The following is a 25,508-nucleotide window of genomic DNA, read 5'->3' as shown; positions in this document are numbered from 1 at the left end:
AATGCCAAAAATATTCAAGATCTCAAGTTCTTACGATTTAAATCGTGATTTTGAAAACCTTGATATCATGCACAAATTCAAATTGACAATGAGAATGTTATGGTTTTTATGTTTTATCTCTTGCTTTTTGATAGTGTTTAATGGATTACAAAATAACCTATTTTTTTAAATTTTTTGAAGTTATTAAAATTTAGACTTAATAACAGTTTTGACCCTCTAAGCATCATGAACTTACGATTTTGGCCTCCTAAGAAAAACAATTACAATCCAGCCTCCTAAGTATAAGCCATTTTGCAGTTTTGACCCCCTTGCAAATTTTGACCAAGTCACGCAGCCACATGTGTAATTTCAATTTAAAAATAAATAAAAATGTCACATGTATAATGCTTTAATTAAAAAAAATAATTTAAAAAAAAAAACTCATTTCTTTTCTCTCTCGTATCTCTTCTTCTTTCTCTTCTCTAATCACAACAAATAATTAGAATTGAATTCACAAACCCTAATACCGAAATCACATTCACAATCCAATGTCAACTTCTTGTCGCTGCACAAGGTGCACCAAAACCTCATTCACCCGCCACGATGAAACCGGCGGATCATTCTGCTCCTGCTCCTCCTGCGGCGCAGAACAACCCTTCGATCAATTCGAAGTTTACACGGGCGGAATCAACGGTCCACAAGGGGATTCGGTCAAGGGGATTGGTTTCAGGTTTTGAACCCATACCCAAATTCACCAAAGATTAAAAGCCTCCCAACGATTATGGCGCAAAGGGTTACAATCGCAACAGCAAAATCATGATCTACGCTAAAGTCCTTCTCTTTTTCAACATCATTTTAATGCTTTGTCTCCATATTTATGCTCGTTGGTATCTTCTCCAATCTCGCCACCGGAGAAACCGTATCCGTCATCGTGCTCAGCTGGTCTTCTTCACTGATGATCAAACAAACGTCGTCGTCACCACCGTTACATGCAGAATCGATGCCACATCATCGCTTCTCTTCCCTTGTTATTTTACGATGCGAAGAATCACCTGAAAAATGCACCATAATGTGTTGTTTTTCTGTTTGTCAAAATGTGCTGGTTTTCTGATATCACTGATCTTTGAAAAGAGACAAGACAAGAGAAAGAAGAAGAGATTTGAGAGAGGAGATGAGAGGGAAGAGAAAGAAGGAGTATTTTTTTTTAACTATTATTTTTTTAATTAAAGCATAACACATGTAGAAAATATATATATGAATATACATTGTTTATGAGAATTTTTTTATAAAATACTCCTAAATTTTTCCTAAATATATATTGTTTATATTTACTTGGTCACTTGATTTTCTCCTAAATTTTTATTATGAGAAAATATATATTGTTTATATTTACTTGGTCACTTGATTGACATGTATACTTGAATATACATGAACATTGAGAGTATTGAGACCCCAAACACAAATTCAAAATTAACTTCAGCTATACTAATCTATAACTACAATTTTTTTGTATTGAATAAAAAAAGGTTTGCTTAGATATTAAATCAATGAGTGAGATTGATTACCGCTTGTAAATGCGTGATAATTTTATAGTAAGACATTAAGGATGAAAATTGAGATATCAAGCTCAATATGAAATTCTTATAGAAAACAACGATAAGTTATACCCATAAATATAAAAATTACAAACCAAAAGTCTTACATGATAATAAAATGAAGTAAACCCAAATGTTTAACATTATTCAAAACAAAGAAAATGCAACAAAATTTGAACCTAAACCAACGACAGCAACCACAATTTGAAATCATGTTTCTATGGGTCAGAATCATAATAATTGTATAGGTGTACCTTCGTGTGTTCCTCCAATAGCTCACCAGATTCAAAGATTTCAAAGCAATATTCGCACTTATGCACCTTTTCATTTACAACATTATTTATGTTTCCACTTCTACCAATCTCTCCTGCTAAATTGTCAGATTTATTTTGGATCTTTTCATGTCCGAAAAGATCTTTACCAGATTGAAACACTTCATGACAAATATCACACTCGAACACTGTGTTACCATTTTCACTTGCTTTTTTCTTCTCAGTGTAGTATTTATCCTCAATTTGTTTCCATTCTTTCTTAAGAATAACACCTAATGTTTCAGCAGCTTCTATATCCAAATCACTATACACCGATTGTAATTGTGTATTATCTTCTTTTTCTTCATCCATATTAAATTGTGTGTTCTCTTCTTTTTCTTCAGCCATGTTAAATTGTGTATTCTCTTCTCTATCTTCAGCCATATGAAATTGCCTTGGTTTGCGTTTTGATCTTTTTCCAGTTGGGTTTGTTCGATAAGACTGAAACCCACTATTCCTACCAAAGTTTGATAGGGTACAACTGAATTTCCCTTTCAAAGATTGAGGATTGTATGTTGAGTTATTTCTTGGATTAACAATTGATGGTGAAGATGTAGAGATAGAGTGAGTTGGATGTTTGGCCAACTCAGCTGAGTATTCATGTACGTGGTTTTTGATTGGGGTTTTTGAATGGATTGGTAGTTTGGCATAGTGGGATTTCATATGTCCTCCCAAAGCTTTTCCATTGAAAAATGACCTGTTACAAATGAGACACACTCTACCATTGTTCTCCATAGTTGGAGAAAATCCTACACTTCCACCCCCTTTGCTCTCTCTATTTTTTTGTCTGTGTGGTGAAGTTGTAAGATTTTGAACCTTTATAAAGAAAAAATGGATCCTTTGTATCTGACATCTTAGTATACCTGAATACAGTCCGTTGGATTAGGTCATATCTATTCTTTGACTAAAAGGAAGAAAAGCTTGACAAAAAATTAAAAAAATGGTATCGCGTTATTACTTTAGCATATTTGAAACTTTCCTTCTCTAAAAAATTATTTTACATTTACCAATTGACGATATTTTTATATGGGGAATATTTTTATTTATTTTCTAAGGCATTAAATTATGCATGTATATAGTTTTTTTTTAACTTGACGTAATACATTGTATTTTATGTTTTTGTTAATTTTCTTCATTTCTTTACTATATGTTTATAAATTTTAATTTTCAATATGTATATCGGAGAATTAGTCATTTTAATCCCTGAATGCAGAGAAATTGCAAAACAGTCACTGAATGTAGACTTTGTTGGTCAATTTCAGTGACTAACGGAGTCTACATTTAGGGACTAAATTGACTAACGGAGTCTGCATTCAGGGACTAAATTGACTAACATAATCTACATTCAGGAACTATTTTGCAATTTATCTGCATTCAGGATCTAAAGTGACGACTCATTTCCTATTCAGAGACTAAAGTGACTAATCTCCCTATGTATATCTAGTGATATCGTAAAAAGTGAAGGCCACAAAGATTTTTTTTATAATAATAGAATAGTACTAAGGTTCAACATTAAGACCTCATCTTTTCATCTTAGTTTTGGAATTACTTATGAAACACATCCAAGAGCGAGCACAAAGGTGTATACTTTTTGCAGAAGATATTATCCTACTTGGAGAGTAGAGAGAAGAATTACTTGTGAGGTTAGATACTTTGAGAAAATCTTAAAAACATTTGGCTTTCACATATGTAGAAAAAGACAAAGTATATGAAATAAAATTTTAACAAGAGGTGAAACATTTCTAACTTAAAGGTGAAAGTTGGAGATCATATTATACCAAAAGTTGTATGGTTTAAATATTTTGGGTTTATAAAGAAAAACAACAAATAAATAGAAGGAGATGTAAATCATCAAACCCATGGATGGGTGGTTGAACTAGACGAATGCCTCGTGTGTTTTGTGTGATTCGAAAGTACCGTTCACGTTGAAAGAATTTTTTTATCGAACATCAATAAAGCTGATGATGTTTGGTGGTAAACAACCAGCAAAAACATAAATTAAGCATAGTAGATATGAGGACGTTGTGTTGGATGTATAGTAAGATTAGACGGAATAGAATTAGAGCTAACATGAACATAAATTTATGGGACAATAATACTTGGGTTTACTTGGTGACTGAAGATTACTTGGATCTTAACCTACATCTAAACCTTCTAATACTTCCATCAAGTTACATAATGATGATAATACACATTGGTGATATTCATACTTACAAAAGACTTATTCATTGAATTCATTATCTCACATTACATAACTAGATATCATGCAACAACTTGGCTAATTCTTATCCAAACCCACAAATATTCATTATAGTACTGCTTGTAGAGTTTTCAAATACCTTAAGCATTGGCTTGTTCATGGTCTATTCTTTCCACTAGACTATTCTATACAGTTACATGGTTTCTCGAATGAAGATTGAGATGGATGCATTTATTATATATATAGGATATATTTCTCAGGCTCATGCTTCTTTATTGGTTCTTATCTCATTTCATAGAGAACAAAAAAGTAAAATACCATTTCTAGATCGTCATTTGAAGTTGAATATTGGGCATTAGCTACTGCAACTTGTTAACTCATTGTTAGTATGTAATTTTGACAAGCTCAGTTAATGCAGTCAATGAGGTTTCACTTTTGTTCATTCAAAAATGAAAAGTGTTATCTTTAGCATGAATATTTCGACATGGTCTAAGACTTAGCAATTGGAAGAATTCAAGAGCTTTGAAAAGATAACACATCTTTGTAATATATAATGATGATTAAGAGCAATATCTGGACTTTCAAATGTTGCCTATCAGGGCCGTTCCTAGAGTTTTATAGGCCTTAGGCATGATATGAATAAAGGGCCCCTTGCATATTATATTATAATTTTTATTTAGCTCATTGTTGTGATTTTATCAGGTCTTTTCGTTTTTTTCCCCGCTTTTTACTACCAAAAAAAAATGAGTGGGCCACATGATCCTAAATGTGTCCCACATGAATGCGTATCGCATGATTTAGCATTATCAAATTCAATTTTGCAATCCTTTTTATCAATTCTAGAAAGTTGACATTACTATAACGATATAATTTAATTTTTTGGAACCTTTGATAGACAACATTAAGATTAATTTCTCTAGTAGGCCTATTTTCAACTAAAATATATTTTTTTTGTTATAAAATTATCCCAATTTCTTGGATAATAAATACGACTAATATATAATATTAGTGAGGCACATTATTAGGAACAAAGGGTCCCAAAAATATCATAAATTTCTTTGATAATAATTTTTTTGGCACATTTTTAAGAAAAACCAATTTTTTTATGGGGAGGGTGTATATAGAAATCTTTGTATATACGAGGGTATATATAGCAAATTGAGACAGAAGGGCAAAATCATCAACAGACTTCAGCTCAGCCTTTCATCATGTCAATGTTTGGGCCTTTTAGTGAACTTTACTATATACACCCCGTAAAAACCAAATATTTCGATATACACCGCCCACCATAAAATTTTTTTAGGGCCCCCTACCGGCATGGGCCCTAGGCCGTCGCACCCCCGGCCTATACCTAGGGCCGGCCCTGTATGCCTATAGCTTAGATTGGCGATTGTGTTTTTCAGGTAATTTTGATCTTTACAACATATGACCTTGAAATTGTAGAATTTTTATGTAGGAGCTTTTCTTTAGTCCAAACAAAACTATAGCTTGACATGGTTACAAGAGGTGAAGTCAACATCTAATAGAGCACCTAACTATTCTAATGTGGACTAATATCGGCACTGATATTTTAAGTCAAAATATTATATATGACTAATATGATCGGCACTGATATTTTATGTTGTAAGATCCTATGCATGATGGACTTCTGCAAGTGGATCCTTTCCGAGACAAGCTGGGTATCACGATGAGGTGTTGCTAGACTGATTGATTGTTGCAATTATAGCTAAATACAAAATATTACTTTTGGAAGCATTCTATTTGTATTTCTCTCAGAAATTCCTCATATGTAAATTGTTCTAGATATTTATATAATCACTTTGGTGATTTGGATTTCAGTGTTATAACATAGTGTTGTTTTGTTTGTGAGTGAGTGCTTATAAGGTAGAAGGCAACTTATGGACATACTGATACAAGCCTAATAAGGTTGTCGAGGTCAACTTTTTATAATCAATCTTGTATTTTGCAATTTGAGAAAATGCAGCTTAGCATTTGTGTTCATTGTGTTTTTAAAGTTAATATGATATTCTAATATATGTTATTTTAACAGTTTTTTAGATATTTGGAGACAAACTCAGTTATGAAGTTACAAATATTCAAGAACACTGTTCATGTTTGATTCTTGAGAGAATGTAATTTGATTATGTGAAACAATGATGGTTAATGTTTAGTTTGTCTAGTTTTATAGTATTAATTAATGAATGATTTTATAACTCTGAATTTGTTCACAATTTAATATGAAGTTTGGTTCAATGATATTTTATAGAAGTGGTTGTGTGTGAAATTTTAGATTAATTTATGAAATTCTGAACCTTTTTAAGTTGGATGATCCCATTTAATTAAAAGCTTTTAAATGGGGTGACCCGATTTAAAAAGTGTATTTTAAATCGGATGAATCATAAGACTTAAAATCAAAAAAGTTATTAAATCGGCCACCTATAAGTCGGATGTACAACCGATTTAAAAAGTCATTTTCACCCCATTTAAAAAGTGATTTCTGTACTAGTTGGGTATTCAGAGAGAAGAATGGTCGAAGCCTCGGAAGGAAAAGAATTCAAATTCAAAAACAGCAATTTAGATCAAATGATTTCAAATTGTACCTTCCATTGTAACCAAAAAAATAAAATAACGATGAAGTATGAAATGATTAAAACGTTCGATGATTGTTTTTTTTCTAATAATTATTTGTTATGTTTAGAGAAAGACAATGTAATCAATAATGATAACAAAGTTTGTTATGATCTAGTCTATCAATAATAGAAATATAGTTTTTATGATCTAACAATTATAGGGAATGCAGTTTTTATATTTTATGTATCAATAGATCTATGATGCTTTTGAATAATCAAGAGTAACTAGTGAATAAATTGTGGATCACACTTACTAACACCTATTTTGTTCAATAATGTCTACACCAGCTGAGTACTCTCTTTCTCACTCTTTTAACACAACAATTATTTTTTTTTTGGCTATAACATGTGCATAATTCACAACATTTACATAGATTTTCCAGTATTATGGATTTTCATTTTTGTTTAATGCATATATACATATGAGTTAATATAAATGATTAACTATAGTACTTTTTTAATCAAATGTTATTCGTATGCTCATACCGAAAATCTCATCATATTTATGTCTTGATTATGCAACAATTTTGCTATTGGAAACTTACTAGTTACTATTGTAGGTTATTTGGAAACTCAAAATCTCAATAGTTCGATCATGACCAATCGATTGAGATGACTGACTTTTGTGATAACTGACTGCAAGGAATCTATTTCATTCATCTTTTACTATACTGAAATGCATAACATAAGTTAGCTTATATTTTTACAATAGCTAGGTGGATACATTCTTATAATATCTTACGTATCATTTATTATTGTTCATATGTTGATGCATTCTTAGATAAACCTTAACTTATGTAAACTATAGTCATAAAATAGTGGCATATTGGGGACAAGGTACTTAAAGAAAAGCTCCACTGCAACCTAAGATGAAATAATTGGAATTTGTATTTTTTGTGATGATTTGTACAGAACACGACATACACATATATACAACATTGTCTTGGAAGACATAATCCTAGAATCATAATAGTCATGATGAATATTTGTTATACATTAATAACAATTATGCTAGGCTATAATTAACAGATAAATGTTATTATGGTATATGATATGTTATAATGAGTTGACCCTAGTATCAGAGAATTATGTTTCTAACTACCTAATCCATCAGCTGGAATTATATTCAGAGGAAGAAGCAACCGTCTTGCTGGAACTCAAGCAGCAAGATGAAGGCGAAGTACTTCGCGGCAAACAAGTAGCAATGCTTCTTCCGCTCAGCAGCAAAATCAGGGTGATGGATTACTTTTCGTGGAAGAAGTTACCATTTAAATGGATAAAAATGTGCATATGCTCATATGTTTTAATCAATGTTTTAAAAACTAAATCGGACGGTCCAACAAGTTGAACTGTGAATGGTGCGGTTTACATTATTTGAGCATATTGATTACAGTTTCATCCCAATTTGGGTGGTATAAATCAACATAACAATTTCATTAACTTGATGTCCGATTTAGTTTTTGAAGTATTGGTTTTTAATTTTAGGGTTAATGGTGATGTACCCCCTGTAATATAGGTCATTTTTTGTTTTCCTCCTGTAAAATATTTTTTTGATTTCCTCCTGTAAAATATTTTAAAAAAATATTTAAATATTTTACAGGGAAAAACAAAAAATGACATATATTACAGGGGTAAAGCACCATTAACCCTTAATTTTATGTTAATCGGTTAGTATGTTACATAATGACAATGTGCTTAAACCCACGAATAACAAATGATATAGAGAACGTTTCCAACAATAGAATGAGATGTTTTTAACAATTCCTAGGATGGTCCAAGAACTTCGTTTGGTAGTTTATCGGATGGTCCAAGTCTTTTACCACGAATAGAATATAAATCTCTCATATATATATATATATATATATATATATATATATATATATATATATATATATATATATATATATATATATATATATATTTTGTTACAACTTTTTATCAAATGATGAGTCTTTTTTCTTTTCTTGAGAAAATCAAATGATGAGTCATTGTTTGATCTATAAAAGTCTATTTAGGGGTCTTAATGTTTTCCTATATACAATCAAAGAGATTTTAATCAAGTATTTTTCGCAACAAACATTGAGATAAATCATACCCTGCCTCTACAAGGCAATATATCTTTCAAGTTCCTTTTATATAAACTATGAGATAAATCGTTCAGCCTCTACAACAAGGTACATTTTTCAAGTTCATTCTCTACTTGAACTTTGACACCTTAAACATCACAAAAAAATAAAAAATGAAGTAGTATAAGGTGTGAAAAGACATCAAGATCCAATTTTTCATCTCCATTCTTCAATTTCCTCATGTAACTTCAGAAATAATCGCAATTTATTTCGTTATTCAAAGATTAAATCTCATATACTTTTTTATTTTGATATTTACAATAGAATGGACATATTCCTTTTCAACAACAAAAAAAAAAGTAAGGAAATATTCATAAGTTTGAGTAGTTGAGATGATATATATATATTTATAGCATCGAATATATATAAAAATTCATTTTTAAAATCATAAACACACGTCAAAATTGTTCTCTACAATTTTATATATAATGATAATATGTAATGATTTCCTCATTTTAATTGTCAATAAAAATATCATTCTATATTTTTAGATCCATTAGCTTCCTTTGATACACCTTGTGCTAGAGGAGCTTAGTTTTATGATATATTTTGTTTAGTTTCTTCAACAAAAAAAAAAACTAAACATTCACGAGAATGAAGAAATTTGCAACATGAGTTAATTTTTCATGCGTAAACAACTTAGTCAATTAGTCAAATTATCTTTATGTGCGATCAAGAACGGATGGAGAGGGAGGCAACAGGGCCGGCCCTAGGCATAGGCTGCGAGTGCGACGGCCTAGGGCCCATGCTCGTAGGGGGCCCTAAATTTTTTTTACAGGGGGGGTGTATATAGCAAAGCTAAGGAAAAAGTGGGGTGTGTATAGTAATTCGTAACAGCAGGCCTTCTGAATCAATTTTTGGGCCCATTAGGAATAAAACAGAAAAAAAAAGTGGAAAGGCCCAATAAAGAGGAAAATAATGGAATTGGCCCAACTAACACACAAACAAAAATTTCTTTTGAACAATTAGAAAGACAGATGAAAAAAGAAACCTAAAAAGAAAAACCAAAAGTTCCAAAATCAGTTCTTCTCTCCAGGTGAATTGTTTTAGGTTTATTTTTTTTTTTCTTTCTTATTCCAATTCTATTTGATAATATTGTTTCAATTCTCTAATTGCTTCAAGTGTTGAATTCTAATTATGTTTTTTTTCTTATTCCAATTCTCTTTGATAATCATTGTTTCAATTATCTAATTGTTTCAGGTGTTGAATTTTAAAATTCTAATTGAATGATTTATGTTTTTTCCAATTGAATTTTTTATTTTTTCATATAACATGATTTGTACTGTACACCAAAAAGCTTAAAAGCATATAGCATGATATTGATTTAAGAATTCTCTTCACGTACTGTACATATAACAGTCATTTTTTATTTTTGATATATTTTTTTAATTAATTGTTTGTACACTGTACACGTGATTTTTGTATTTTTTTTTTCAATTCAATTCTTGATTTTTGCTTAATTAAGTGTTGATATATTTCTTTTTTTTTTGTTGCACTTTTATTTTCAGGTGTTAAAACTTCGGTCTATTTTAAGGTGTTATTGCTCTCTACTTCACTTACTACTGGTACTAATATGGTTTTTCTTTTTTGTTTGTTTGTTTGTATTGGTTTATATTGAATATCTGATTTATTTAAAGATGTTGCCTAAAAAACATTTGTCAGGTAGTGAAAAACGAAAAAAAAAAAAAAAAAAAAACGAAATGAAGAGCTAATAAAATTACAACAAGGAGCTCTTGATAAATTTGTTTTCAAAAAGGTAGATACCCAAGAAAATGTTCCTAATGATGTGCCAAATTTGGAAAACAACAACAATGAAAATTTGGATCATGAAAATGAAAATGAGGAAATTGATGATAATTCAAATGTTCATAATGATGTGCCAAATGCATATAATATTGAAAATTTTGGTGATGATCCTCATTTTGATATTTATGATCCAACAAATTGGGAGAATCTTGATAACACCTCAAGGGATATTCTAGTTGAAAAGGGACCTATTCGAGAAATGAATCTTAATTTTCCCAATGACAAATACTCTAGGCATTTCTCATATGCGAATTATTCAAGAAAATTAAGTAATGGTGAGATTAGTGATCGAAAGTGGCTGGTTTATTGCAAACATGTTGACAAAGTATATTGTTTTTGTTGTAAATTGTTTAAATCTTCTACCTCTAGTAACTTGAGTTTACTTGCAACCGAGGGTTTAAATGATTGGAAGCATATTAGTCAAAGACTCAAACAACATGAAAATGGTGTCGAACATATGACTAATATGAATACTTGGAATGAATTGAGAATGAGATTTGATAAAAATCAGACAATTGATAGACACTTGCAAGAAGAAATTGTGAAAGAGAAAGAGCGTTGGAGACTAGTTTTACGTAGAATAGTTTCAGTTGTGAAATGTCTTGCTAAGAATGATCTTGCATTTCGAGGATCCAAAGAAAAATTAAGTCAAGATAGTAATGGTAATTTTCTTGGATTAATTGAAATGATTGCGGAATTTGATTTGGTAATGCAAGATCATGTGAGATGCAAGATAGTAAGGCTATTTCTTTCTTTGGAGTTATTCAGCGCTTATATTCAGTGTTTTTGGGATCTACAAAGCATAGCTGGGATGTCAACCACTATAACTAATACATGTCTCATTCATCATTTATCAGAAGAAAAAAAAAATGATGTAATACAAAGGGCCCTTTTTTCATATTATGCCTAAGGCCTGTAAAACTCTAGGAACGGCCCTGGGAGGCAAGCATGGGCTCAAGCCCCTCCCTCCCATCCCACCTTATTGTATGTGTGTGTCTTCTTTAGTTAAATCTCTCATGTATATATTCTTGAATTAATATACACTTCCTCATGGTTTTAAATACAGACAAAATAATGTATTTGCTCTAAATTTATATATAGGTAAAATATATATTTTTTGCTTATTAAAACCGGAGTGAATACTATATATAATTTAAATATGTATTATTTAGAATGAAATTTTGTTAGCCTCCGTCTAACACACTTTTGAATATGTCCATGAGTGCGATCCTTTTTTGAAAGTATGTAATATTAACATTTTTTCTCCCCAAAAAACATGGGGGCTCTAGCACATTGTAAATCTAGGTCCGTCCAATGTCGGTTTACTCCAATGTGCATCTACTGTAGAAACTGGAGGTGGATGGACTTGTTGTCAAACTGTTGTGAATTTTGGACAAAATCACACCAATGAAAAACAAAGATGTGTGGAGCAAAGGAAGTGGTAATCAATAGATAAAGTGTCTTCAAGCAACAACAACAAAACATACATAAATCTAAGTGTAGAGTAACATCACAAGCATAATCAAAGCAATAAAGATAAGCAATGAAAGAGAGGAACAAACACACCAAGATTGTTGACCCAGTTCGGTCCAATATGACCTAATCTGGGGGAGAGAGCATCCCTCCAATCCACTAAGAAGAAAGTGTTACAATGAGTTATAAGAAATTAGCTTATAAACTTACAAAAGAACAAGTCCTAATTTCTACCCATTTTTCATATCACCCACACTCCCAATGAATCCTAAGAGAAAACACAAAAGAAAACTTTTTGATCCTTTCAATGGTGAAATCTCACTACCTAAAGTGTTTACAATGTTTCCCAACCCAAGATAACCTCACTACAAAGACACTCAACCCTAAAGTTACCTCCTTTGTAATTCAAGTTTTTCTCTCTAAAAACTCTTTTTTTTTTTTTATTGCTTTGATTATGCTTGTGATGCTACTCTACACTTAGATTTAGGTCTGTTTTGTTGTTGTTGCTTGGAGACACTTTACACATTGATTACCACTTCCTTTACTCCACACATCTTTATTATTCATTGGTGTGATTTTGTCCGGAATTCACAACACTAACCTCTTAAGCGTTGTTCTTGGAGGTGATCCAATTTCTCATATATACATATATGATTATTATTATTAACAAAAATTTATTTTGACTAAATTAAAAAATGGATTTTTGTTAATAATAATGATCATAGGATAGGATGTAGGTCATATCAATCGATCTAGTTTTTGATTGATTTATAGTTTTTTGGTTGATATCAATCGATCTGGTTGGATATTAAAAGTCAATTAATCAGAACTATGAGACTGCATAAAAAAAAAAAAACCTAGAAGACTGTTCCTGGAAAATGCTTAAATTAGGAATTTTGGACTACCATGTATGTAAGTGTCCTTACTTCGAAAAAAAATGTATGCAAGTGTCCTCGCAAACATTTAATAGTTTCAGTGTCCCACGTCATTTTTAAGTGTTCTTTTCATTTATGTCTTAAACGTCATTAAACCATTTCAATAATCTCAATTTGATTTAACCCAATATATAATTGGCTCATTAACAACATAATTCTCAACTAACCTTGTAAGAAAGTACAAAACAAAAAACATGTTCTCAACTAACTTTCAGCCTTCTTCTAAGTTGGGCCACCAAATTAGGTGGTCACAAAATATCACTTTGCAATTTGTTTTAAATTATATTTTTTTGAGAAAATTTTGTTTAAAATTATTGATTCTTGCAAGTCTATCAAATTTAATAATACACTCCACCTTCCAGCCAGCTTCATCTCTTTCAAATAACTAACTTTGTTTTTCTTTTTTAATACAATGTAAACCAGATATTCTATATGCGGAACTAGAGAGATAAATATATCCATCAGAATAGAACTATAATATCAGATAAAATTTACTTCAAAATTTAACACTGCTACGTTTTCATGTCTATATTCGAACCTAAATCTCCTGTTTAATTTGAAGATATCTTTTACCATCTCATCAATATTTGATTAAAATAATTAACTTTGGATTTGTCTATTATCTACACTAGATTATTCTTTATATTAAAATTAAGTGATAATGATGAATTAAAATAAAAAGTCGTTGATTTCTTGTTGCTTTACGGGAGTTCCAAAGCATGCAAGCAAGAACAATGTAAACGCAAGCATTATTATCATTTCTAGTTGACCATCACTGAACCATGAGGTTGAAATATATAAAATTGAATAAGGATATACCCCTCAAGAAGAAGAAAAGTAAGGTGTTAGGAATATTCTTATTCTAGAAGCAGACTAAGTAACTATGAGTTTACTTTTTGTTTTTATTTTTATTTATTTATGAATTAACATTCTACCTTTATTTTAATTGTAAATTTGAAGTTAAATATTAAGTAACTTTCCGAAAAAGAATAAAGAAAGTATTAGTTGTGCGTTGTTTGATTCTGAAAAGTAAAACCGGTCATGGATGGAGTAGGCAAAACAAGAGAGACAATACAAATCCAATACTTTCTTCCACTATAGTTTCCCCCAAGCATGTGTTTTCACCTGCTATACTCGATAGGATCTCACTCCTGCTCTCCCACTAAGTAGTACCCATAGTCTGAGGTCGGTGGGTGTTTGTTAGTAGTCTACGTATTTTAAAAATGTGCATATAATGTTTGGAGAAAGATGTGATGTCTCCATCTCTTTGGTGTCGCGGCAATGACTCGTTGATGCTTTCTAAACTCCCTGATGAGTGGTATTAGAGCATGGTTAGGCTCGACAGGATAGCAGTAGCAAGATCCTAGTGTGGATAAGACTAATGATGTGGTTGTGTAACACTTAAGGGAGATATTATTTGAATTTAATTATATGAATGATTAGTTTCACACTGAATGACGTCTTTAGGTTCTATTTTACATGGTTTGTTTTGTCTAAAGTCTAAACCCTTTAATATTTTACATGGTTTGTTTATGTCATAACTAATTTCAAATTTGGCATGAAGATAAGTAAGATTTGCTCTATAATTAAACTTGATACTGGTTAACAATTCGACATTAACAAGTAAATTAGGTTAATTCGTGTATGGTCATAACCAAATCCATATTATTAAAACCCACATACAAAAATACACACACTATTTAGTTCTTGCAATAATAATATTAATGATTTTTTTATCTTTCTATCTTTTTTCTATTTGTGTGTATCTAAATAATTTAAGTTTGTGTTGTGAGTTGTGACCCTCCATGGTCTTTTCAACCATTATTGAGGCCTAAACCAAAGTTTAAGAATATTGTCTTTTAAAACAAATATTTTTTTAATAAGAATGTTTATGTAAATTGACTTTTTTTTATACAAAAATTGTTTATTAATTATCATAATAAATTTCATTTTACATTGTTTTTTCAATAGATAATTTCATTTTACATTGTTTTTTCAATAGATAAAAAAGCCAAATAATTTGATATTTGTTGCGACATTGTCAATCTTATAAGATTTATTAATTTTAGTTTTGAAAAAACTACATTACACAAAAGCAACAGTTACAAAAATTATTTAACTATTCTATAAGCAATATATTCATTGGGAAAGAATCAATTATTTTTACATAATTACGTACGTCAATTGGTGTATCATTTTCTACTTGTAGATTTTCACTTAAGATGTTTATTTCAGTATATAAATATAACCTATCGATGTTCAATTGTGAATTGCAAAATTGACCATAGAAAATTGCAATGTATAGCAAAGGACACACGTTTGTTAAAGCAATACCAACCATAATTAAGAGTGTTATTTATGTGTTAAAAAAAATGGTGGCTTGTGAATCACAAAATTAATACTTTCGTGGCAACAACAAACGTTATAAAAAGATAGTTAGTATTTGAAAGTGTAATCCATTAGTTAGTTAGATAGTTACCTTGATTAATGGAGTTTTAGAGACTTTACTTATGTTACAAGTAATTGCCTTGTTTGTTAAAAAGTTTGTTATTTTTTGTTGTATAAATAAGACTTTCCCTTCTTCTCAAACACCATAATTTCTCATTGTAATAATAATACAAACATATATCCTGAGTCTAAAGCAAGAACTTAGGGTCATTAGAAATGCCAACACCACCAGTGCCTATATCGATGTTAATGCGTCGGCTTTCATATTTCTTACCTTTTGTATCCATATTCATCTCTCTTATGCTCCAATATCACTGTCGTCAATGACAACTCCATCCTCCTTTTAACTTCTCCCTGCCTATTTCTCTTGCAATTCTTTTCGTCGTTGGTTTGCATGATTTGAAAGCTCCAAAGAAAACTAAACATAAACATAGAAGTTTAGTTGTCGTGTCTCTCTACTCCGGTGGTTTTAACCCACAATCCAAAACTGAAACTTAAGTTGGACAATAAAATGGTAAAACAGAGTAATAAAAAGAGTCACCTCTGATTTCACCATCCATACAAATAGTCGAGTACCCAATGTAGAATAAGTAGAAATGGACAATATTCAATAATTTTAAAAAGGAAAATGGAAAGAAAATGACCATGGTGAAGGTCGTTCATTACAAAACAACTTCCTACATATTATTGTTAGTGTTTGTGTGCTTCCAAATTGAAAACAAAATGACTACAAACTGGAACTTAAAAGGAAAAGGAATCATGGGTTTGTTCCTTTTTATTGTTCCAAAAATTACTACATATGTATGGCAGTGGATTTTGTAGATACTTAAAAAGCAAATTCAAGTATGAAATGACAACCAACTTTTAAATTACTTTAACTATATTAATTTCATTTTCAACTCCTCTCTTATCTTTATTTTTTTTGCTTATCAATTTTAGTTTTAGATAAAAAGTCTAAATCTAAATAGACATGAATGTAGATTTTTAAAAATTATAATGAAGACCTGCTCATATTGCACCTTGTCGTCGCAACATACATATCTGCCTTTACCTATCTCTCTCTCTCTCTCTCTCTCTCTCTCTCTCTCTCTCTCTCTTCCTCTTTTGTTCAGATCACTCATATATGTTTCATCCATTTATTTTATTTGATTTGATAGTGCACTCCCTCACCACAATTATGTATGTGCAGAGTGTTTATTGATGTCGGTCTAGTTTTTCACATTTGAAATAACCACTATTAGACATAATAAACTGTTAACTTGTAAATGTTGTACTTCTGGTTCTTTCAAGGAAAATTTTGGAGCAAAAACAAGCCATACCAAACTTTATGAGCACTATTTCAACAATTGTATTCTTTAACGATCCCTTTCCACAACTGCTTTCACTTTTGTTGAGTTTGGTGCAAGTATGAAATGAATTAATGAAAATACACAATAATGATTAATAATGAAAGGTAGAACACTAACAATAAAAAGAAGGGTTCCCTAAAAAGGAGGGAACAAATAGTCTTATAAATTACGGTGTTCATTGAAGAAACATGAGAAAATTATAAATAGAAAACAAAAGGATAATTGAAATAAATGATAAAAGCAAATTCAGTACGCATGAAACTGCCAAATCCATAATAAATAAAGTATTAACTGCAAACAACCTCATATAGAACCTACAAAAACAAACATAAAAAAATAATCAATGTTCAAAACCTTGTAAATTCTCTTCTCCCACGTGCTATCCCCCCTGTATCTACCAAAAATAATGGTCATCATCAATCAAAAGAGAAAATAAAAAAAAAAGATTGAAATAGAAAAGAAAAAGAAGTTGGAAAGAAGAATGTGTAGCCTGATCGTAAGCATTAAAAAACATAGAGAAAGAAACTTAGTTTGGGGACAATGGAACGGAAAAAAGACTAATAAAGGGTAAGACTGATTAGTTACCGCCGTTTTTGGCAAGATGTGGTGCTTCTCTCACATATTACTGTCTTGCTATTCTCCCTTCTTTTTCACATATCCATTTTGAAAATAAAAATCTATGTATGTTATAACTGCTGCCAAGGAGTTATATTTTTGTTTTTGATAAAACTGCTAACTATTATCAAGTAAAGGCATTTTGGGATTTAAAAAAAAAGTTACGCCAAAAAATATCATTGTATAGATATTTTCATGTCTAAGTTTAAACTTCTATTATTAGATTTTTTTTTTGTTGAGGAAATTCTATTATTAGATTGTTATTATCACTATTCACGAATAAAATACAAAGAGATTGCCACTGGCGGCTGGCACTTTGACTGAGTTGAAATGTCATGTGACAACTATTTTCAAAATTGGAAGCTCTTACCACTGATGCATCCGTCCTTTCTTATAAGTCAAAAAAATACTTTTTAAATTTTAATACATTGATTACACAACTTTCAATTCAAATATTATTATATTTGCTCTCTTAATTAGTGTTCCGAGGGTCCAGGACCCTGGTTAACATTTCCCATGAATTATTTGTCAATTTTTACATATATTAAAAAAATAGTAATATAATAATTACCACATACATATAAATATTACTAAAATTTTCAAACACAAATAAAAAGAACACAAACAATTTCTAAAAATCAACAATAAAAAAAAACATAGAAGTATTGATAATTGATTTGAAAGAGTACTTATATTTAGACATATAAAATTTTATCAAATAGAGATGGAGTGAGTATGAAAGAAAGAAAATGATATGAAAATAAAATAGCTGCACTGACTTGACATTAATGGAAGTAGTTGAATTATTTAATCCCCACAAGCCATTGCCATTAGTTGAAAAATTTAATTTCAACGTAAAGCATGATGGAATTGTGGGGTCCATTATTCACTTTGTCACGTTTCACATTGTTTCTTGTCAATTTCCTTAAGACTTTTTTTTTAATATCAATCCAAACCTTGTTTCATGTTTTGTAGTTTTTATTTGAAGCTGAGAGATAAATGGTTTCATTCAACACAAATTTTAACCTCTTGGTTTTTTCCAACACTCAATAATTTCAAACCTGGTATGTTTGTTTTGTTAGTTAAAATTCTGTTAAGGTAGTTATTTTTTCTTTTTGTAGTAATTTTTTTTGCATTTTAGGCTTCTGAATCTACCTACCCTTCTTTTCTGAGTGCTTTGTGTTCATCAAGTTCAGGAATTCAATTATTTGAAGTTGAAAGTTGAAAATTGAAACCATTGTCCTTTATTTAACTGTTTATGTTGTATGTTATATGTAGCATCGACGCTCCAGATTAAACTGTTGCAGATAATTCAATTTGTTATACTTAAGGAAGAGAGATGGATAGGATTCAAAGGATTCAAGAGGGAGATGAAAGTAAAAGGACTCGGCATTCATCGTCTTCGGTTGTAGCTCTAGCAATCAAGGGTAACAAGAAAAGCAAATATGTTGTACAATGGGCACTTAACAAGTTTGTTCCAGAGGGAATGATTATCTTCAAGCTCATACATGTTCATGCTGGTATAGTTGGCGTTCCCACACCAAGTAATATCATTGTTTATTGTGTTTAACAAATTAACAATTTTTGTTTTTCTTTTACAATACAAAGTAACAATTTTATGCATTTAAAAGTTGAAAATTACTTTTTTGTTAAAGGCTTTTTAAGTGTCATGATAACTGCAAAAACTTGCATTTGTACCTTAAAGAGATTGGTTAATGAAGTTTGATATATTTCCAAAATATTCTGTTGAGTATGGCTTAAAAAGCTTGTAGTCTGTAACCCTAAGCATCGCCTAATAGGAAAAACTATAGCAGCCATTCTATTGTCGAAGACGTAGGAACAATTGGCTGAACTCTATGATCAATTTTTGTGTTTTTTGTGCATTTATTTATATGTTTACTTAGAACCAAGTGTGCTGATCCAATGGCCGAACTCAACTCTGATCAATTCCAGGGCTGTTATGACTTATGATTGGCAGTCCTGCATTCTGTGTCAAAGTCAGGGAACTTTTATATATCCGTTACTTTTGCTAACATGACTCAACCTCACAAAAACCGACTTTTAAGGTGAGGAGAACTGTCCAGGCCTTATAAACGCTCCATGCGCCCAACATGTTCTGGGCCAAACATCTGAAGCGTGAAATAATGTGCATGGAATAAGAGGATCTCAACAATGATAAAACTGTAGAATATGTCTTTGGCCATGTATAAAGTTATCACTTATCAGCATGACAGGAATAGTAATTACATGGCTTAACTCTAATATTTTCCATATAACAAATGATTTTATTATAGGTAAGTGACTATAGCTGCTTGTTATGATATAGCAATGGAAGATTTTACAAGATTATTATTTCGTTATGATAATTCAACATTTTTGTACTTGCAGTGGGAAATATGCTCCCAATTTCACAAGTGCGTGACGATGTAGCAGCTGCGTACAAAAAAGAAATAGAGTGTGAGACAAATCAAATGCTTCTACCTTTTAAGCAAATGTGTGAGCAGAGAAAGGTAAGATATTGTTCTTCATGAAGATTAATTTGAACAAATAGTGCACTATAGGAACTGCATTCTTATACTATTGTTGAAACAGGTGCATGTAGAAGTTGTAGTGATTGAATCAGATGATGTGGCATCTGCGGTGGCAGAGGAAGTAACCAAGTATGCTGTAACGAAATTGGTCGTTGGAGCTTCAACCGGTGGCTTATTTAAAAGGTACTAATAAAGATTTATTATCACCAATAGTTCTAAGATCAAACTGCATTCTTCCTCAAATAATTTGTCATTTTTATCCTTTAGAAACATATATTTTTTATCATATATTTTTTAGTATGACTATCCAACGCAAATTCTCATCTTCTCGACACCATGTTTCATATTTCTCTGCTTAATGCGTACACTCTTCATCTGGTCATATACTCCTTTTGATTTACGCCTTCATTGCCTTTCTTTCAGTAAACATAAGGGTATGTCTGCAAAAATCTCAGTATGCACTCCAAGATTTTGTACGGTTTATGCTGTTTCAAAAGGAAAGTTGTTGATACGGCCATCAGACGTGCAGATTGATGAAAGCATTACAGATGACACAAGTGAAATCAGTTTTTCCTCAAGCAGCTCATCGAACTACACTTCTACCACTCAGACAGGTATATAAGTAGGAAGTTTTGCAAAACTGGTTAAAAACGATTTACGCGCCTTTTATAGAATAATTAATCCGTCGATGTGTATCAGACTCTGGCTCGGTTGCATCGTATGCTGCTTTACATTCCTCTTCCTTGGCAACACAACGATTTCAAGCTCTTTCAAGTATGAATCAGAACCTTCTAAGCACAAATCCTAGTTTGAATGAAACTAATCATTCTAGAGGTCAGTCCATTGATCTTGGAAGAGGTAACGTTGCTACAAGTTCTGCTAGAAACTCAGATTTTGATCGTGGTCTGAGTCGGGCCTCTAGTTTCAGAAGCATCGTTTCAGACACTGATACTTGGATTTATGATCAAATTTCTTTAAAGGATGCTCCACTAACTTCTAAACTTGCGTCACCTAATAGGCAGGTAATTGAAATTTCTTTCTTTCTTTAGACTTGATGAATAGTCCTTATTATATATATTTTCGCGGTTAGAATAAACTTTCAGATAAATAAATAAAAATAAAAAAAATTATGTTTTTCACTGTGTCACATAATTGAAAAGAATTCCATACAATAAATTTTCTTCTTAACTAGAATCATTGTAAAAGCCCTTTGGAAAATATGTTTTTTATGTTTCATCATATCAGAGTATGATAAATGTAAGGTTCACTTTGATCAATATGCAATCCTATGTATTGAGCTATATGTTATATGCAAAACAGCTATTGCTTCATCAAACTTCTATTTGCAAATGAACTTTCTTTGTGGTTGCTTATCTATCAGGAAAATTTTAACCTTGAGCTTGAAAAGTTGAGAATTGAACTAAGACATGCACAAGGAATGCATGCAGTAGCTCAAACTGAGAACATTGATGCATCACGAAAGGTAATGTCAATTTTCTTTTCGCCAGAAACACTTCTACCTTCTTTTTTTCAACAATTTGTACTACCTAATTAGTATAAACTATAATCTTTTTTAGGAACCCCTTTCACCTAGTTTCATCCTTTTTTGATGTTATTTTCTCTTCCGTTCCTTTTTGGTTGTCATTTTAAGGTTATTTACACATACAAAAGAAACTAATAGATTTTAATACTCTTGATGCAATCATTTTTAAATGGAGTAAGTAACATTTGTTATTGCTTTGATCAGCTTAATGAACTAAGCAAGAGGAGATCAGGAGAATCCATGAAAATGAAGGAAATTATTGCTAAGGAAGAGGTGGCGAAGGAATTAGCAAGACAAGAAATAGAGAAATATGAAGCTGCAGCAAGAGAAGCTTCGTATTTGAAAGAATGTGCTGAAAGAGAAGCTTCAGAAAGAAAAGAAACAGAATTGAAAGCTATTCGTGCTGCCAAGGAGAAAGATAAGCTAGAGGATGCTCTAAGTGGTTCCACGCCTCAGTACCGAAAGTTTACGTGGGATGAAATAGTTTCAGCTACTTCATCTTTCTCTGAAGATCTGAGAATCGGAATGGGTGCATATGGAATGGTGTATAAGTGCACTTTGCATCACACAACTGTTGCTGTTAAAGTTCTCCACTCTGCCGGAATCAGCCAAAGCAAGCAATTCCAGCAGGAGGTATTGAAGCTATATGAATATATTGAATATGCAAAATATTGTTCTATAATATAAGAAAAAACAATAAGTATATAGTTCTTTAATTTGCTGAAGGACTTTTATACACCCTTAGAGTGTTGTTGGTGAAGGCTATGTGTTGTAAAAAAAAATTACATAATGTTGTTCTTTGGTTGGCATTAGACAACGAGCATGGTTTTTATCCGGTTTTAGAGTTTTTAACAATAAAGTCTTGTGCGGTTATTGTGTTCCTAACTTCTCTATGATGTTTCTTCCCAACAAGACTAATATCTTCTCTTTGCTTGCAGTTAGAGATATTGAGCAGAATCCGTCATCCAAACTTGCTTCTTCTTCTTGGTGCATGTCCTGATCATGGATGCCTTGTGTATGAATACATGGAGAATGGTAGCTTGGAGGATAGACTATTTCAGAAAAACAGCACCACCCCAATCCGATGGTTTGATAGGTTTCGAGTAGCTTGGGAAATTGCGTCAGCTCTCTCCTTTCTTCACAGCTCAAAACCACAACCTATTATCCATCGCGACCTGAAACCTGCAAACATCTTGCTTGGTGGTAACCTTGTCAGCAAAATTGGTGATATTGGTCTTTCGACAGTCCTTAATTCAGATGAGTTATCTACCATGTATAAGGACACAGCGCCTGTTGGGACACTCAGCTACATCGATCCTGAGTATCAAAGAAGCGGTTTAATATCTACAAAATCTGATGTTTATGCTTTCGGATTAGTGATGTTACAGTTGTTGACAGCAAAACCGGCGACAGCACTTACTCATGTGGTTGAAACAGCAATCGAAGACGGTAATTTAACGGATATATTGGATCCAAAGGCAGGGTTATGGCCATTTCAAGAGACATTAGACTTAGCTAGATTAGCTTTGAGTTGTGCAGAGCTTAGGCGTAGAGACCGACCTGATTTGTTAGATCACGTGCTTCCAACGCTGGAGAGGTTGAAAGAAGTTGCTGATAGGGCTCATCATTCAGCTTCAATGGTTGCTATTAAACCCAAACCTCCAAACCATTTCATTTGCCCTATACTTCAGGTAGTCAAATAATACTCCATGATGGCACTACATTCATTTTCTAATCTACTATTAGTGCTAATTATTTGTTATGAGTTTGTTAATCCTTTCTGAGTTGTTAGTTCTAGTTATATCAGTTAGTATTTTTTATGTCAGTTGGGAGTAATTATTTGAATTAGTAGAACTAATGACCGTTTTATAACTAGAAGAATGGAGATTTGAACTCCGTCCCTTAAAGTTACAAAGTCAAACTATTACCACTGGACTAACACCTCGTGGACAATAGGTTGTTAATATTTTGGATGATGCTTATCATACTTCATATGATTTGATGCAGGATGTGATGGATGATCCTTGTGTCGCCGCAGATGGATATACGTATGATCGCAAAGCGATTGAAAAATGGCTTGAAGAGAAAGACAAATCACCAATGACAAACATACCTTTGCCTCATAAGATTCTAATTCCTAATTACACACTTCTATCAGCAATTTTGGAGTGGAAGTCCAAAGAAATATGATTACTTCTTCATTGTTCCTTTTTCAATGTTGATATTGAGAAAAATAGTTAGTTTCTCTAATGTAGCTTGGCTTAAAAGTTTAGTGTGTAGGTCTATATGACATGTGTTAGTTCATATATTGGATGCAGATTTTTGTTAGGGAGATTGAATTTTCATTGTAGATAAATTTGATTCTATTGTTTGATTCTGTATGTAATATGTATTAAAGTTCATATATCGATTAATCATATCCAAACTAACATTTTTTTTTTTATACAAAAATGTTACTAGTATATTAGTTGTTATGTTAATACTTTTCTTCTTCGTAATCAAGGTTTGAATCTCAAACTTTTAGCTCTTAATTTAACTTTAACTTCAAACCAATTTTACTATCTAACTTCTAATATTCAAACTAACACAACCAATGATAACTTATAGACTATAATTAGCTCCATGCCCAACAAAAGGGTGTCATTCAACTAAAACAAAGTTTGGGAATTAACTGATTTGATTAAATAAATAATTTAACCAGCCAGAAATTAATATTCCTCTCCTACAAACTACTTCATCCATTCCTTTTTAAAGTGTTATTTTGGAATATTAACACCAAATTAATGAAGTGTATTTTTGCACTTTTACTTCCTATTATACCCTTATTTTAATCCACTAATAAATTGCTTTTTTTTTTTCTTCACACACTATCTCTTTCCAATAAATTTAATATGTTATCTTTCTCTCGTAACAAACAATTGTTAGTTACTTCTTTTTCTCCAACAAATTCCTTAATCATTTTATCAATAGCATTAATTAGTGTTATTTAAAAATATTAGAGTAATTGACAAATGGTATAATTGACAAATTGTACCTTTAAAATACCAAAACGGTATTTAAATAAGAACGTTAAATCCGCACTCAAACGACTTATAAAGGAACGGAGGAAGTATCAAGTAAATTACTACTTGAAACCAACATAATGTGACATTTTATGTAATAGATGTTTAAGTTCCTTAATCATTTGATCAATAGTCCAATTCTTAACTTGTGTGTATGAAAAACGTATGTTGAGAGATTCAAACTCCTTAAATAGATCTCATTCACCTCTTGAAGGATCAATCTTACCGGTTACACATGGGACAACTTTATTTTACAACAACAACAACAATAATAACAACAACAACAACAATAATAATAATAATAATTATAATAATAATAATAATAATAATAATGATAATGATAATGATAATGATGATGATGATGATTCAAAATACATTATTCCCTGACAAAAACTTAAACATTAAATCTGTCAAATAATTAAAAAAAACCTTTGGTTGAGGAAATAATGTTTCCTGTAAAAGACTATTTATGAATTTTGGAAGAGATTAAAAACTAAATTCTAATGTTGATTATTTGTCGGCTGGCTCCTTCATAGAGTAGACATGACATGTCAGTGATTAACTGCATCAACTTGAAGCCAGGCTTGATATTAAAATATTTGAAGTTATTTAAATCTTAAACTAAAGTCCAATTTATTTAGACAGTGACACTTTTCTCCTTTATTTTTTTAATTATTAATTGCATGAATGGATTGGTTATTAGTTGTGGTCATTAATGTAACAGAAAGTGATGTCTTTCTTGGATTTTTCTTTTTTTAAAGATAGGAGTTAAGTTTCATTTTGAGTTGTTGAATTGAATGTGTCACATGTTACTATATCATTCTTTACTTTAATGTATATTCTATTAAATAATTTGATCCACACAATTAATAACAGAAGATATAGTAAAAAAAATGTTTTTGTAA

General features: G+C 31.2%; 2 protein-coding genes across 4 annotated transcripts; one reads left to right on the top strand and one right to left on the bottom strand.

The window, feature by feature from the left end:
• Positions 1-1,792: 1,792 nt before the first annotated feature.
• LOC11415208 (zinc finger protein ZAT4) lies at positions 1,793-2,620 on the bottom strand. Its single transcript, XM_003598143.1, has one exon. The coding sequence runs from the start codon at positions 2,618-2,620 to the stop codon at positions 1,793-1,795; it is 828 nt and encodes a 275-aa protein (XP_003598191.1).
• Positions 2,621-18,344: 15,724 nt separating this feature from the next.
• On the top strand, positions 18,345-23,970 carry LOC11422389 (U-box domain-containing protein 35). 3 transcript variants are annotated; one of them, XM_039831802.1, is made up of 10 exons: positions 18,345-18,531; positions 18,775-19,011; positions 19,856-19,977; positions 20,060-20,181; positions 20,422-20,612; positions 20,698-21,020; positions 21,380-21,481; positions 21,746-22,174; positions 22,480-23,232; positions 23,549-23,970. In XM_039831802.1, exons 2-10 carry the CDS (start codon positions 18,807-18,809, stop codon positions 23,729-23,731), a joined length of 2,430 nt encoding a protein of 809 aa, XP_039687736.1. In that variant the 5' UTR covers positions 18,345-18,531; positions 18,775-18,806; the 3' UTR covers positions 23,732-23,970. The 3 variants fall into 3 exon arrangements, with proteins under 3 accessions (XP_039687736.1, XP_003598188.1, XP_013458812.1); XM_003598140.4 differs by having other exon boundaries at positions 18,746-19,011; XM_013603358.3 differs by having other exon boundaries at positions 18,346-18,531; positions 18,746-18,987.
• Positions 23,971-25,508: the final 1,538 nt, after the last annotated feature.

Source organism: Medicago truncatula, chromosome 3 (assembly GCF_003473485.1).
Source record: "Medicago truncatula cultivar Jemalong A17 chromosome 3, MtrunA17r5.0-ANR, whole genome shotgun sequence".
NCBI classification, from domain to species: domain Eukaryota; kingdom Viridiplantae; phylum Streptophyta; class Magnoliopsida; order Fabales; family Fabaceae; genus Medicago; species Medicago truncatula.
The sequence above is the reverse complement of the archived record's forward strand: the minus strand, read 5'-3'. Positions and strand labels throughout refer to the sequence as shown.

What these genes read in the sequence shown, in the direction of transcription:
- LOC11415208 (XM_003598143.1), bottom strand. Translation starts at nt 2,620, where the DNA reads ATGGAGAACAATGGTAGAGTGTGTCTCATTTGTAACAGGTCATTTTTC.
- LOC11422389 (XM_039831802.1), top strand. Translation starts at nt 18,807, where the DNA reads ATGGATAGGATTCAAAGGATTCAAGAGGGAGATGAAAGTAAAAGGACT. An exon ending in TTGCGTCACCTAATAGGCAG is followed by an intron (nt 21,021 to 21,379) that starts GTAATTGAAATT and finishes CTTATCTATCAG; the next exon opens with GAAAATTTTAACCTTGAGCT. An exon ending in ACATTGATGCATCACGAAAG is followed by an intron (nt 21,482 to 21,745) that starts GTAATGTCAATT and finishes TGCTTTGATCAG; the next exon opens with CTTAATGAACTAAGCAAGAG.